This window comes from Schistocerca gregaria, chromosome 3 (assembly GCF_023897955.1).
Source record: "Schistocerca gregaria isolate iqSchGreg1 chromosome 3, iqSchGreg1.2, whole genome shotgun sequence".
Classification (NCBI taxonomy): Eukaryota; Metazoa; Arthropoda; class Insecta; order Orthoptera; family Acrididae; genus Schistocerca; species Schistocerca gregaria.
In genome coordinates, this window is record NC_064922.1 from 158,581,431 (window position 1) to 158,598,833 (window position 17,403).

The 17,403-nt window shown below is 44.6% G+C and overlaps 1 protein-coding gene across 1 annotated transcript in view; it reads left to right on the forward strand.

Annotated features, from left to right (window-relative positions):
- LOC126355293 (collagen alpha-1(I) chain-like) overlaps window positions 1–17,403 on the forward strand; it is a 156,963-nt gene that overhangs the window by 45,153 nt on the left and 94,407 nt on the right. The window contains exon 2 of the mRNA XM_050005583.1: window positions 818–2,270. Coding sequence (XP_049861540.1) covers window positions 818–2,270 — 1,453 coding nt within the window. The remainder of the gene's footprint in view (window positions 1–817; window positions 2,271–17,403) is intronic.

Here is a 17,403-nt window from a genome sequence, read left to right on the forward strand (position 1 = left end):
GATATGAGTTTTGATCCCAGCCCAACACTAATATTTAATATCTGAAATTTGAATACCATAAAAAAATAGTTTTCTGTGACCTTCCAAGGCAACTACTTTATTACGTGAAATAAAATAAAATTTCTAGTGTAACAATGCTTGCTGGTGACCCCAATCTACATCGACTCTTCTCCTCCGGTTGGCGAGGGGACGGTATGTTTAATGTGTTCTGAAACTACGGTGCATCCCTACGTTTTTTCGCTGGCTTTGTCAGAGGTGAAGAGGGTCTGTTAAAAATCTTTGTCAGATGTGAATAATACCTAGACCTTAGGCACACTAACATGGAATACTCTGAGTGCGAGTTCGCAAGTTCAGTCTTTAGTAAGGCTCATTTGAAAGTGTTCTTTTACCAATTATGACAGGAAAAATATTAGCTGCTAATGACTTATCCTATGCATCAGGAGAGTGACAGAATATGACTGTCCGGGAGGTGCAGAGATGAACCTTCTAGAGATATATGTATTACACTTCACAAAATGGTAATCGTCGACATTCAAGAAATGTTGAAAATAAACCATTAACTTTCACTATGAACACCGAATGACAAACTGCACGTCACAGTAATCACAGAGGTTCGCCTCCATATCGAACTCCTTTGGAGTTACAATCCGTGCTAGACGTTCAGCTAGGTACCCACACTTAGAGAATGCATACAGAATCACATTGGTGTAATTGGGTTATGAGAATTGATGGAAGGTGGTGGCATGGAAGTGAATGCAAAAGAGTGTCGTGCAGCTGATCGTGAATTGTCCAGTGGTCAAGGTGGTATGAACTGCAGGTCACTTTCAAGGAGGGAAAAAGCTGCGGCCGGGGAAAAGACCACGGCCGGGGAAAAGACCACGGCCGGGGAAAAGACCACGGCCGGGGAAAAGACCACGGCCGGGGAAAAGACCACGGCCGGGGAAAAGACCACGGCCGGGGAAAAGACCACGGCCGGGGAAAAGACCACGGCCGGGGAAAAGACCACGGCCGGGGAAAAGACCACGGCCGGGGAAAAGACCACGGCCGGGGAAAAGACCACGGCCGGGGAAAAGACCACGGCCGGGGAAAAGACCACGGCCGGGGAAAAGACCACGGCCGGGGAAAAGACCACGGCCGGGGAAAAGACCACGGCCGGGGAAAAGACCACGGCCGGGGAAAAGACCACGGCCGGGGAAAAGACCACGGCCGGGGAAAAGACCACCGGCCGGGGAAAAGACCACGGCCGGGGAAAAGACCACGGCCGGGGAAAAGACCACGGCCGGGGAAAAGACCACGGCCGGGGAAGAGACCACGGCCGGGGAAGAGACCACGGCCGGGGAAAGACCACGGCCGGGGAAAGACCACGGCCGGGGAAAGACCACGGCCGGGGAAAAGACCACGGCCGGGGAAAAGACCACGGCCGGGGAAAAGACCACGGCCGGGGAAAAGACCACGGCCGGGGAAAAGACCACGGCCGGGGAAAAGACCACGGCCGGGGAAAAGACCACGGCCGGGGAAAAGACCACGGCCGGGGAAAAGACCACGGCCGGGGAAAAGACCACGGCCGGGGAAAAGACCACGGCCGGGGAAAAGACCACGGCCGGGGAAAAGACCACGGCCGGGGAAAAGACCACGGCCGGGGAAAAGACCACGGCCGGGGAAAAGACCACGGCCGGGGAAAAGACCACGGCCGGGGAAAAGACCACGGCCGGGGAAAAGACCACGGCCGGGGAAAAGACCACGGCCGGGGAAAAGACCACGGCCGGGGAAAAGACCACGGCCGGGGAAAAGACCACGGCCGGGGAAAAGACCACGGCCGGGGAAAAGACCACGGCCGGGGAAAAGACCACGGCCGGGGAAAAGACCACGGCCGGGGAAAAGACCACGGCCGGGGAAAGACCACGGCCGGGGAAAGACCACGGCCGGGGAAAGACCACGGCCGGGGAAAAGACCACGGCCGGGGAAAAGACCACGGCCGGGGAAAAGACCACGGCCGGGGAAAAGACCACGGCCGGGGAAAAGACCACGGCCGGGGAAAAGACCACGGCCGGGGAAAAGACCACGGCCGGGGAAAAGACCACGGCCGGGGAAAAGACCACGGCCGGGGAAAAGACCACGGCCGGGGAAAAGACCACGGCCGGGGAAAAGACTACGGCCGGGGAAAAGACTACGGCCGGGGAAAAGACTACGGCCGGGGAAAAGACTACGGCCGGGGAAAAGACTACGGCCGGGGAAAAGACTACGGCCGGGGAAAAGACTACGGCCGAAAAGCCCTGCCAAACCCGCAGGACAGGACAGGTACTTTAAATTGTCGAAAAGGGGGCAAAATAAGCGGCTGTTGGTTGCACTCTAACATACCACTTTATTTATTTGACCAAACATTACAAGAGCCCAGAAAATTTTAAAAACAAGAATCGCAGCCTTAATTTTTGGAACTTAATTACCAGTCGAATGCACCATACAATCTCATGCCTTAAGGGCAAGACCACTTTAATTTAAAATCGGCTCAAAGCCAGTAACTTAAGACTCAAACCTATAACAGAAATTTAAAAGGTAGAAGGCCTTATCTTAAATCAGTTCTTTCAATTAGGCTGAAGGCCCAAACCATATCACACCTTAAGAGCAAAACAACTTTAATTTAAAAATCGGCCGAAGGCCCATCACTTAAAATTCAAGCCGAAATAAATTTTTAAAGGCCAAATGCCTTACCTTAAAATAATTCTTTAAATTAGGTTGAATGCCCAAGCAAATTTACGCCGCAAGGGCAAAACAATCTTAATTTAAAAATCGGCTAGAAGCCATTCAAATACAAACAACAAAAACAAATAAGAAAAGACATTACACGCAACGGCGCTCAGAAGTTTCTGAGGGTCGGCCTGGAATTCGAACACTAATGCTCCTTTATGTGAGACAGGCAATCGGCCTAAGCATTCTGTATCCGACGACAACCCAAGCGACAGACAGTCAACGGACGCACTGTCAATATAACTTCTGCTCCACCTGACCAGTACACAACAAACGAAACCCAAACCACACAATGTGAACAGTCGTGACTTGCTGGTAGATTAAGTCAAAACTCAACTTTCGTGTCCAGAATAGGTGAGCCACGGATCTCGTAGCAATGGGAACAGCTGCTCCACGTAAACCAACCAAGTGGTCGCACACAGCACAGCCAGAAACTATAAGAGCAAGGCCAAAGATAGTACAAGGGGCAAATATCGATACACACGGCTGCTGCCGCTCACGGGGAGAGAGGATAACAGCATAATCGCGATAACCGCGGGAGACTTATCACACAATGGCAACGAAGGTTTAATCCAACGCATAACATGAGCCAGACATGACTCAATGACTTCTACACAGACAAGCAAATGCAAGTTATTTTGACCAGCTGTTCGCCAAAGGCAATGCTAATACGGCAGTTCTCTTACGCCCATTTTCCTACTCTTGCTTGCTGTGACAAATATTCCTTTCAAGATCACGCACACGAGAAACATTAATAGGGGGCAGAGCACCTACAACTTCTCGCAGCACAATAACTAACTTTCCAGCCAATTTGCCATCCAAATTAAAAGGCGGCATAATTGTACAAGAATGCGTTACTTGATCTTTATACGACTCTCTTGGTACCTCTAATTTCGACAGTTCCTTTCATATGCATTTCCTTTTCGATTTCCAATTGGTCGCAGCTGAAAACGAATTTCTTACTGAACGGTGGTATAAGTTTTTTTTATCGCATTTGGAGTTTCCGAACCGATTCTGCAGTTTGTTCTGTATCGTCAAGCTGGGGCTTTGTTTGAAATGCCGCTACCATACGTTTTCCACTGCTATAGAGTAGGGGAGGCTACAGGTGTATGGCCCCAAAGTAGGTCATTCCAGACCAGGACGTCGCCCCAAAGTACCGTTATCCAATATGGCGGCCGTGACGTCACAGACACCCAAACGATGGCGGCGATGACATCGCCCCAAAGTAGGTCACCCCATATGACGTCCGTGATGTCACTGAAGACGAGTGCCACACACCCCCTGGCGGGATATTTGAATTTCGGCTTCCCTCTCCCCCAGAAAAATGGTGGCAAGTTCAAATTCCAGCAGCATAATGCGTCACACCATGGTTATCTCTACTAAGCTAAGAAAATGGCGCGAAAGAAGGGACAACTGGACTACCTCCACTATCCTAAGTCCGTCCGTCACCTCTTCCTAGGGACTGATGAGAAAAACACTTAGCTGATCTAGCATTTGGAGGGACTTCGGTTGCTCTATGTGGAATATTGTTTAAACAATTTAGACAATGTATGGAATATATGGAAATGGTTTATTTACAAAAGAAAATCAGTTTGTAGGTGAAACACCCACTAAACCCGCTGAGCAGAACAGGTGATTTGGATTGTGGAAAGTGCCAAATAAGGCTGGGGTCAGTTTCATGTTAAAATTGTAATTATAATTTAACAACACATTTACAACCAAAGTAGCACATAGTCGAACTTTTACTACTTCGAGTTTCAAACTCCAAATCTTTCACAGCTGAAGGCCTCCAAACAAGAAATCTTTAAAATCAACAAGGTACATTTAAGGTGACTAAAAACATGAAGTAACAATTACAAATAAAATATACAGATATCACAGCTAGGCTGAAAGTCTCAAGGCAAGGGTGAAGAGACAAACATAAACAAGATGCAATACAAACGGCTGAAGGCCCACAATAAAATTTTCAAGATTTTAAAATAAATTACCAAAACCTTTCAAACGCAGAAAGCCGCAATGTTTAAGCTTTTAAGGTAATTTTAAGAATAAGGTTCCAAGGCTGAAGGCCCACAATAAATTTTCCAAAATTTTAAAAAAAATATGACTATAAGCCTTAAGTTTTAAGTATCTGAAACTGGACTAAAAGAAAAGACAACACAACGGCAATAACCTTTCAGCAAATATCCACTTTCCAGAATTCAAACTTACTTACATAAAACACAGTAAAACCAAGGATTTTTTTATCATTGGCTATGAATGATTATAAACAGACAATTAAACATCAGTGAGAAAGACAGCAAAGAAAACAACACTCAGAAGACCTCACGGGGTCGGTGTGCCCTTTTTCACTTAGATGAGACAGGTGGTGAGCCCAACTACACTTGATCTGTCGGAACCCAACCTGGGGACAGCCACGGACCGAACGACAAACGACTTGCTTGCCACCAAGCGGTACATGAGAATTTAAACACAAAATGTTACGGGCGCGATTATCCACAGTCAAATATGTATGTGTATTGAACTGTCAAAACTACACACCGTATTGGACAGCGACAACAGGTGAGGGAAGAACACTGCCTGATATTACGTTAGTGGCCAGGGAAGGTAACCAGAACACTAATGGCCACAAGGCAGAAAATTCCGCTGGTGCATTTGGATTGTAGTCAACCAATATAACTGATTCCACCGCATGGTGTCTAAGTTTTAGCAATACAAACACACAGTGTTGCTCACAGGAAAACCTCCCCAATAGCGAACCACCGAAACGAACCACACAACATAAATGGACGTAGCTTGGGTACTTAAAACACCACTCAACCTTGACGTCCTGGGTCGGTGAACCACGAAGCTCGTAGCGATCGGACAGCCCCACACACGCTCCGACACTGACCGGGGACCGCCAGCGGACCCAGCTGACTGCACCGCGAGTACATAACTTCCCTGGTCCGCACCAACCGACAGAATGCCGACAACATGTAAAATAGTCGTCAGTGGAAGTAACACCAACTACACACACCACCTGACAAACACTTGCACGAAGATCTGAACGATACCCAACAGTAGCTAAGCACGCACGAAGACAAATCGGGAGGAGATGCCCGCACGCACACAACCGATTCATGAACGATCGGCGAGCCAAAACGTGTCGACCGGTAGGGCGACCAACAGACGATCCACCAAGACCGTGGCCCGGCTCAAGTGGTGCGTGGCGGCAATGGTCGGGCGAGCCATGTCGACGCAGACCTCATGTCGACGCAGACCTCTGCTCCAACCCGAGTGCAGTAGTGCCGCATTGCAGCTCCCCGACTGGCAGGTCCGGAATGCGCTCCAGACACGTTCCTCTGACTGGCAGGCCGAACTTGCAACCCGAGCTGCCTACAACAGCCAACGACGGAAAGTAATAGCAGCCGAGCAAAGATACTACGAGAGGGGATATATCGATACATGCTGCTAACGCCGTTCACGGTCAGGCAAAGCAGCAACTCAGTGACAGTAGTCATTTAAATTAACATAGAGAGGTGGAAGTACGTTAAAACAGGGTGTAAAATACATGATGGCGAGAACACGAGCCATGCCCGGCTCAGTGGGGGTTGGATTTCTCTTGCTCATCATACACGGCTTTTTGGAAACATGTAGGTCTTGCAAGAAGCAGTTACATGGGGAAAACATGTCACATAACCTAATGTTAGGCACTGTACTCTGGGTGTCTTAACCTAATGTTTGGGTCAATGTCGGCACTTGTTCTGCTAAGTGGTTTTACATGTAACCGAACTTAAACTATTTTACTGCCTTTGATATCAAATTAAGTAATCAGTCATGACCTCCCACCATTTTCTGGTACAGTTTTCGAATTTCACATGCTTTTCAACGCCATTTCTGGTGCATTATTCTTTGTCACCCACCCCGATAAACTATTGTACTGCATTTTACATAAAAATTATGCAGATTAACGTAGTATCCTGCACATAACCTGCTTTTCTGTTCCAGGTCATCCTCTCACGCACTCCCTCCCATTAACTACTGTACCGCTAACACCATAATGATATAAAAAACTACCCTAATTAATTAAATTGGTATTCTTCACACGTATGGAGCAGTTTTCCTTAATTTGTAGCATTCCCTCCCACGGACACCTTGCGCACAAAATACCGCAATTGGGCTAGGATCTAAGCAGAATGTATGACCGGAAATCACGTGCCCGTAAGTGCAATCATCTCGGATCTGTAGAGTATAAAAGGATGCTTAACAGCCGCAACTAATCACTCTTCTGTGGTAGTTGAAAGTGTCAACATGGATTCCTCCAAAGTGTTTAACATGTCTCAACTATTAGGGAGGAGGACGAGACCAACCGACGAACGCTTTGGTTTATGGTTACTACTGGAGAACCTGGACAATACTGTTTCTGACATTGGTAACATAAATTACACCGAAAATGGTTCGTGCCTAAGCAAATGTGCTTACTCTTATTACAGAACCCTTTTGCAATAACATTATGGTAGTTAAAATCTTTGATCAAGAGGATTGCCAGGAGCAGTTAGAGAAGGGACGATCTGTAATGTTAAAGGAGATGTGTGGTTCATTTAACTATTATCTACATAGTAAATTCTCCAAGTTCGTCACCGCAAGACATGGTGTCAAGGCGAAGCTACCATTTCTGCTACATGGAAGCAACAGTATGACAGCAAGAGGAATACTGGACAAAATTGTCAAGGAGGCACTGGAAACGATTTCGAAGAAATATAAAAATCCTATGGCTATACGGAATAAAGTGGAATTAGCGGAAGTTAGATTGGATGCTCTAATGGAGGAGTTCCCCGGAATATTGCAGCAGCTACTTATAGGCAATTATTACCTTTTGGATTTAGATATAACGCAAGACTTTGCCGGAATTTTTAATAAACTGGAAATGTGCGACCACCTAATATCAACCCACGACTTCTGCATGGAAGGAGAGCATGAGGGAAGCAGCAATGTCATTGTGGATAACGGTAAAACAGCTGGAGTAGACTGTTTTATGTCGGTGAGCTCCAATTGTAGAATAAAGGTTGATGTTGTTGTTGTCTTCAGTCCTGAGACTGGTTTGATGCAGCTCTCCATGCTACTCTATACTGTACAAGCTTCTTCATCTCCCAGTACTTGCTGCAACCTAAATCCTTCTGAATCTGCTTAGTGTATTCATCTCTTGGTCTCCCTCTACGATTTTTACCCTCCACGCTGCCCTCCAATGCTAAATTTGTGATCCCTTGATACCTCAAAACATGTCCTACCAACCGGTCCCTTCTTTTTGTCAAGTTGTGCCTCAAACTCCTCTTCTCCCCAAACCTATTCAATACCTCCTCATTAGTTACATGATCTACCCATCTAATCTTCAACATTCTTCTGTAGCACCACATTTCGAAAGCTTCTATTCTCTTCTTCTCCGAACTATTTATCATCCATGTTTCACTTCCATACATGGCTACACTCCATACAAATACTTTCAGAAATGACTTCCTGACACTTAAACCTATACTCGATGTTAACCAATTTCTCTTCTTCAGAAACTCTTTCCTTGCCATTGCCAGTCTACATTTTACATCCTCTCTACTTCGACTATCATCAGTTATATTGCTCCCCAAATAACAAAACTCCTTTTCTACTTTAAGTGTCTCATTTCCTAATCTAATTCCCTCAGCATCACCTGACTTAGTTCCACTACATTCCATTATCCCCGTTTTGCTTTTGTTGATGTTCATCTTATATCCTTCTTTCAAGACACTATCCATTCCGTTCAACTGCTCTTCCAAGTATATTGCTGTCTCTGACAGAATTACAATGTCATCGGCGAACCTCAAAATTTTTATTTCTTCTCCATGGATTTTAATACCTACTCCGAATTTTTCTTTTGTTTCCTTCACTGCTTGCTCAATATACAGATTGAATAACATCGGGGAGAGACTACAACCCTGTCTCACTCCCTTCCCAACCACTGCTTCCCTTTCATGTCCCTCGACTCTTATAACTGCCACCTGCTTTCTGTACAAATTGTAAATAGCCTTTCGCTCCCTATATTTTACCCCTGCCACCTTCAGAATTTGAAAGAGAGTATTCCAGTCGACATTGTCAAAGGCTTTCTCCAAGTCTATAAATGCTAGAAACGTAGATTTGCCCTTCCTTAATCTTTCTTCTAAGGTAAGTCGTAGGGTCAGTATTGCCTCACGTGTTCCAACATTTCTACGGAATCCAAACTGATCTTCCCCGAGGTCGGCTTATACTAGTTTTCCCATTCGCCTGTAAAGAATTCGCGTTAGCATTTTGCAGCTGTTACTTATTAAACTGATAGTTCGGTAATTCTCACATCTGTCAACACCTGCTTTCTTTGGGATTGGAATTATTATATTCTTCTTGAAGTCTGAGGGTATTTCGCCTGTTTCATACATCTTGCTCACCAGATGGTAGAGTTTCGTCAGGACTGGCTCTCCCAAGGCCGTCAGTAGTTCCAATGAAATGTTGTCTACTCCGGGGGCTTTGTTTCGTCTCAGGTCTCTCAGTGCTCTGTCAAACTCTTCACGCAGTATCGTATCTCCCATTTCATCTTCATCTACATGCTCTTCCATTTCCATAATATTGTCCTCAAGTACATCGCCCTTGTATAGACCCCCTATATACTCCCTCCACCTTTCTGTTTCCCTTCTTTGCTTAGAACTTGGTTTCCATCTGAGCTCTTGATGTTCATACAAGTGGTTCTCTTATCTCCAAAGATCTCTTTCATTTTCCTGTAGGCAGTATCTATCTTACCCCTAGTGAGATAAGCCGCTACATCCTTACACTTGTCCTCTAGCCATGAGTTCTTAGCCATTTTGCACTTCCTGTCGATCTCATTTTTGAGACGTTTGTATTCCTTTTTGCCTGCTTCATTTACTGCATTTTTATATTTTCTCCTTTCATCAATTAAATTCAATATTTCTTCTGTTACCCAAGGATTTCTACTAGCCCTCGTCTTTTTACCTACTTGAACCTCTGCTGCCTTCACTACTTCATCCCTCAAAGCTACCCATTCTTCTTCTACTGTACTTCGTTCCCCCATTCCTGTCAATTGCTCCTTTATGTTCTCCCTGAAACTCTGTACAACCTCTGGTTCCTTTAGTTTATCCAGGTCCCATCTCCTTAACTTCCCACCTTTTTGCAGTTTTTTCAGTTTTAATCTACAGGTCATACGCAAAAGATTGTGGTCAGTGTCCACATCTGCCCCTGGAAATGTCTTACATTTTAAAACCTGGTTCCTAAATCTCTGTCTTACCATTATATAATCTATATGAAACCTGTCAGTAACTCCAGGCTTCTTCCATGTATACAGCCTTCTTTTATGATTCTTGAACCAAGTGTTAGCTGTGATTAAGTTGTGCTCTGTGCAAAATTCTACCAGGCGGCTTCCTCTTTCATTTCTTTGCCCCAGTCCATATTCACCTACTACGTTTCCTTCTCTCCCTTTTCCTACTACCGAATCGCAGCCACCCATGACTATTAAATTTTCGTCACCCTTCACTATCTGAATAATTTCTTTTATTTCATCACACATTTCTTCAATTTCTTCGTCATCTGCAGAGCTAGTTGGCATATAAGGTTGTACTACTGTAGTAGGTGTGGGCTTCGTATCTATCTTGGCCACAATAATGCGTTCACTATGCTGTTTGTTGTAGCTTACACGTATTCCTATTTTCCTATTCATTATTAAACCCACTGCTGCATTACCGCTATTTGATTTTGTGTTTATAACACTGTAGTCACCTGACCAGAAATCTTGTTCCTCCTGCCACCGAACTTCATTAATTCCCATTATATCTAACTTTACCCTATCCATTTCCCTGTTTAAATTTTCTAACCTAACTGCCCGATTAAGGGATCTGACATTCCACGCTCCGATCCGTTTGCCGGCACGGTAACTCAGCGTGTTCGGTCAGAGGGTTAGTTGCCCTCTGTAATAAAAAAAAAACTGAGTTAATGGATCCACGACGAACAGAAACGGGTGTCTTGCGACGTCCGCACCGAGCAGATACAACGAACGAAAACGAACAAAATGGGACTAAAAAAAAACATCCGTAGAACCCCAGTTTTCTTTCTCCTGATAACGATATCCTCTTGAGTAGTCACCGCCCGGAGATCCGAATGGGGAACTATTTTACCTCCAGAATATTTTACCCAAGAGGACGCCATCATCATTTAATCATACAGTAAAGCTGCATGCCCTCGGGAAAAATTACGGCTGTAGTTTCCCCTTGCTTTCGGCCGTTCGCAGTACCAGCACAGCAAGGCCGTTTTGGTTATTGTTACAAGGCCAGATCAGTCAATCATCCAGACTGTTGCCCCTGCAACTACTGAAAAGGCTGCTGCCCCTCTTCAGGAACCGCACGTTTGTCTGGCCTCTCAACAGATACCCCTCCGTTGTGGTTGCACCTACGGTACGGCTCTCTGTATCGCTGAGGCACGCAAGCCTCCCCACCAACGGCAAGGTCCATGGTTCATGGGGGGAGGTGGATAAAGGTATACAACAAATTTATATGTCAAATCACTAGTCCAGAAGTAAACAAATAGGTAACCGTCTTAAATATTTTATAAAGTGTCCAGACACGAGACTACGGGAACGTTTTACGTCTTCTTTGGCTAAGGAACATGGCAATACTAGGCTGGAGACCACAATATACAACTACAGAATGGATCGCGTTTTCGACCCAGTGCAAAGCTGTTTAGGCGTATTAGACATCAACAAGCAGTATTTACTCTGTGCTCCAATCCACTATGTGCCAATTGCAGCCATGTGATATCAGCTAACTAATAATTAACAGAACAGTTGCTGAGTGGTGTTGAACAACGATCTACAATTTGTCTACTGGAGTAATAAGAACACCAGAAAATTGACTCTTGTGTAAGGAAGTCTGCCTGACTCTCAGTATCAAGATAAAGCTTATACGTAATGCTCTGTCTGCATACAGGTTTAACTATCTACCTGTAAACTACGTGGAGGTTCTTAACTCTGACTCCAACAAAGACAATATAAGTATTACGCAAAAGTGTTATGTTAAAGCAGGAGAAACGTATTTTTCTCAGTCTAGAACCCTGTTCTCCACAATACCGTCCTATATAGATATCGCCGAATTGGGACTGGTTCCTACAAATAATGTCATACCCCTAGTCTTAAGAAAAAGGACCAATATATCAAACCGACTTAAACCGTTCCCCATTAAAAAAATTACTACTTTAAGTGCAGTTAATGTATTAAGTGTACGGAAACGAAAACTGGAAATGGAGGACTTAGGTAAGGAAAAGGAAACTGGAGTATATGGAGAAGATAACTGCTATAAAGGAGGAATATAAGCTGCAATTCGAAAAGGAAGAAGCTATTGCCGATGTGCAGGCCAGGTTTACGTATGGATTTAGCCATTCTGTATGGAAAAATCTGACTATGAAGGGGGAATACAAAATATTGGCATTTACAGTAAACGGCCATGGAAACTGGTCACGTGTTGGTGTTGGCCGAATTCAGTGGAATAGAGAATGTTTACTTTGTTAATGGATACACGAAAAATGTGTTTATTAAGCTGTATTGCCATTTGGATTGGCTTAAAAAGGACGGTTATATTCTGGCGAGCTGTATGTTGTCCACCTAGCAACAGAATAGCCATTTGCCGAGTTTAAAACTGATGGAAGAACTACATTTAATGGCAGCTCGTTTGTAAAGGTTGTAAACTTAGAGTTCTATACAGAAATCCTGCGAGAATATGGAGCAGAAGAGTTGTCGACATACACACAGGAAGACATGGAACGCTTTAACAATAGCGTCATGGGGGAGATACGAGGAAAAACTAAAATCCCCAAACGCTCTCGTCTAGAAGAACTGCAGGAGGGATCAGAGCTAATAGTTAAAGCCATAAAACAAGTATTTTACGGGAAGAAAATTAGATATATATTAGAATTCGATAATATACCTTCTCTGTATTTGTCAAATTACTGGTTGGAGAAAGAAATAGATAATTCAGATGTGGATTTAAGTTATAAGTTAAAAGTGAAATTGGACATTATTAAAACTAAACCTAACAAAAATAAGGAAAGAGTTGTTTTCTGTGTGTAAATGTATAAGCAAGAGTTAATAAATAATTTGTATGAGAATATTTACCTGTCTTATTCGCTAACATACCAAAAATCCTAAGACAATTCCGACATTCATCGATCTATGTGCTTGTAGTTCGGATGTTGGAAGAGAGGGGTTGGATGACCTTGAAAAGTTGTTGAAACTAGGTAGCTGAAAGTATAGAGAACCCCTTTTCTTACCTATATGAAATCTGTTACTACACGTTGATAAGGAGTGCTAAGCTCCTCGACAAGGTCACATCTCGAGACATCTCGTACACTTGGATGGGTTGGGACTTGGAAAGCTCCATTCATTCAAGGGACGTGGAACGTAGCGGCGTATTTCTGGTAAGATGCAGATTAAATCCGTAGCGGTGCTGCAGGGTGGGCTGTTCAACGGTAGTGGGAGGGGGTCTTTCACCATCTAATTTTACGCTAAGACAGCAAGAATGCTCTGTGACTCTCATCATCATAAATTATGCACTATGCTCGGGGTGTTAGCAATATGTAGATCGTTGTCTGATATCTTTGATGATGGTTGTGCTCGAGAATTAACATTGAATGGACATACTGCACAGTCATTTATCTACATTCTCAATGATACTCGTAAAGTGGAGATGGGGTGCTTTAGCTATGATACTGAAATTGGTAAACATGCTCTCACATCATTGGTTGGTGTTGAAATTAGTATAAAATTGCTAAAATTGCTCGGACTACCAATTGTGATGTTTATGATTAGAGTACGTCGATGTTGTCTTTTATATCCCATCCGTCCACTGGTACGCTATTGGTTACCACATAATGATTGACTGGCATCGCTTGCTTGGAAGAGAGTTTTGGCGGCTGGGCTATACCTTCTGGGTTCGATAGCACCGAAAGAGTGATCACGTACATGACTGCAGTATGGGGAATCAGTCGACACGGAACATACAGTTATCAGCTATTCCGTGAGTGTCAGAGACGAGTTTAAATGAGCTCATGAATCACCTTCGGACTGTAGTTTGTAGACTCTACAGAACGCGAGCAAACTCTTCCGGTTTCCTTACGTTGTAACCGTCTTTTATTTAAAATCAGCCGATTTGTGTCGTGTTATGGTATCCGCCGTAAGAAGATGATTTACACTGTGCAATGTCTAGTTTCCTGCGAGATACCGTGGATCAGAAGTTCCTAATGTCAGTTTAGAACCTGGCACAAGCCTCGAGGTCGTGGCAGAAAAACGAAATGTTTGGCATTGTACAAAAGTGTGTTTCGGTCAGCTAAAGAGGACCAGAGGGATCGTCTTTTGCCACTCAGTATATAGTCTGTGGGATACGATCATGTGCCTAGAGCATAGGTGATCAAACTTTAAAGTGGCCTCTGCAGTGCTTGTATATTTAATAGGATTGTGCCACACAGGCAGCAGTAGTAGCAGCAGTTTGAGGTGTAAATTCGGTGAGGGACGGGGTATACCGTTAGGGATGCTTGGAGGGCTGTACGCTGCGCTCTTCTGGAAACCATTGCAAAATCTCCCTCTCCGCGCTGGAGCCCCACCGCAGCTTTGTGTCATCGCGTGACCTATGGTGCATAGGTGAATTCTATGTCGGATGAAGTCAGTGGAGCTTCTATAGTTCTTAATTTTTCTCTGTTTGGGGGTACAGAATAACGGTGATAGCATGTCGGACTGATAGATTTGAATGGACACGGATCTGTAGTACTTGTATGTAGTTTGGGGACGCACCAAAATGCGCGCATTTCCACCGAATAGTCAAAACATACTCCTGGCGCTCTAACTCAAGTCGCTCTGTTTCTTCACGGGTTGCAGAAGATGGTGGATATGGTTTCCTCCGACTTCTGTTCAGTTCCGACTTGAAACGATCACATGCGCAAAGCTGTAGAAATGTGAGCAGTTGGAAGATGCGTAGGGACTGACTAAAAGCAGGTTGTAATTTTACTGTAGCAGACAGGTTCGAGGAAGGTGACTCGTTGCGAGATATGAGAGTGCCAGAAATATGATTCACTTGTGGCTGTGACCCAGCGTAGGTATGTGGTTGAGTGGGAGGACTTGATTCCAAATCGCAGACAGCATTTCTAGTGGATGGCGTAACACTGGAGATCTGAAAAGCTAGTGTACATTGCTTATGACCTCAATAAGCATACGATTTACTACTGTTTGTGATCCTTCTCGGTCATCGCCCATAACTCAGTGGATATATAGTAGAACCTCTGACATGATATCTGGACTGTGATTTATTTTCAAAGAATATTCTTCAGAATTTATTTTATTTACTAGCGATTCATCAAGAACATTAACGCATTTAATCACACTATAAAAACATGGAAGTAGTTGACAGGGAGTAACTTATGAAATCATATTTTATTCACTTTAATAGTGCCTAAAAGCATTTTTTTAAGAAACAGATTTAAATTATAATATATAATTTTGGGCAGAGAACCTTGCCACTCCCTTTTGACACGGCCGTACTTACGACCGCTCACAAAAGCTTCTGAAAGACTACACTGCTGCAAATCAGCAACACGCCAGATTACCTTAAACTAAGAGTTTTAGCGATTTACACAAGCACACAAACTATGCAACCCCCGTAGGAGTGATGGAAATGGTACAAAAAACTAATAATTAAAACATTAACCTTGCCACCGAAGGAGCAACTTGATTTTAACTTCTAAGAAAAGTCTTACGGTGAAAGGGTGTCAACTTTATACACTAAAATGATCATTTAAATAAAAGCCCATGAAATGCAATCTTATATTAAATTGTACCAGGTTGGCCAAACAATAGTTAAGATGCTCTACAGTACATAGACACAGTCTCTCAAGATCACAGGCAATAATATCGAAGTTTCCAAAGATCAAAACATATTTCAGGTATTAGGCCGTTGCACTCCAAGCAATAAATTCGTTGACACACCAAATCCGACAAACATGACAGAGGCAGCTACTAACGTACGGTAGATTGATAGAAAGACTACCGAACAAACCGAACCGCAGGTCGCTCTAACCCGCCCCTACTCCACAAGGGAAAAACGGACCACCCAATTTATAAACAACCACCTTCCCCCGGATGGGCAAACGGAGAAGAATGGTGGGACGACCCCAAAGCAAAACGGCTGGTGACCTCACCAATAAAACGAGTAGAATTTAACAAGAGTAAATCAAACAACATATCACCAGCCACTTAACTTCTAATACACTGCGATTTCTCGAGAAGACCTGGCGCAGCACCCCCAAATCAATCTCCCAAACCGTCCTCTGCCAGCCACTTCAACGGACGCAGGAAGGCGCGCCGATCTCTCGTCTCACGGCGTCGCAGCTCGCATCGGCCAGACCGATCTCGTGGGTTGACTCCTCTTGCTCTCGTGTCGACCGCGAAGTCACTAACCCTAGCTATACGCTGCGGCCCACTGGACTCACGTGGCGACCTCACATGCGCCGACGCTCAAGACGGACAAGTCATCTTGTGTCTCAGTGTGCAACAGACAAACCGATCGATCCAACCGCCAATGACCATAGCCTGAGCAAACTCGAGCAGCCTGGCGGCATAACGCGCAGACTCAGATGCAGGAACTAAGCCCCGACCGGGCGACCGCTCGCTGAGTTCTCTTACTGGCGGAGTGGAAAGACTCTCATCTTGCCGGCTGTAAAGGTTGATCCGAACGACAGACAGACACTAACTGCCTAACAAATGCGGACGAGAGACTGACCCAGAGTGACCGACTGGCGAACTCATAGCGCCCCTTAAATGCACGTGAAGAGACAACCTTTCCCCTTTCCCACCAGAGGGAGACACCAATGCTGCGACTGCCACAGCGGCGCCACCGCCAGAAACGGAGGACGACTGCTTCACACTACGCGCTGCGGCGCGCTCTTCAAAACAGCAATCTTTACCACGGCACAGCATCGAGACAGAATAAGTTATACATATTGGATAAATATGCAGCAGTGTGAGGGCGTCGCAAATACCTGTTTCATATCACGTTCTTTAGCCGAATAACTTTCAAAATTCAGCGATTTTATCACGAAGTTGCGTCGTGGGCTACGTGTAAGCGCGCTGCTGATCTGATAATATACACTCCAGGATCACCGTCTCGGTATTTTTCCTGATAGATAAACCACCTCATTCAGAGGTAATATCGTACCTTGACTTATAAAGCCAGTATAGCTTTTAACATGGATACTTCTATGCACCTGTAGAACCATGACCGCTTGTGACAGTAACATACAGTAGTTCTTGGGATCGAGTTTTTAAACATACGGCCTATTAAGTCCCTCTTTATAGAACATGGTGGTGACACTCGCAAGAAAAACTTATGAGACATGTCCACCCATGGTTGATTTTCTCTCAGTATTATTTCGTATCGCCAGCGATCTGTTATTGAGGAAGTATTAGTAGTAGTGGGTGTGTGACAGGTTCGTGTTGAGCATCGGTCTTATAAAGTATGTGTTTGTGCAAAGGAAATGACTATGTCCAGTCGTAAGGAAGGTATGGATTTGACGTGGAATACTGTGATAGCATGGGAAGAGTATGTCAAGTCATAAGAGTGGTATTGATATTTCCAT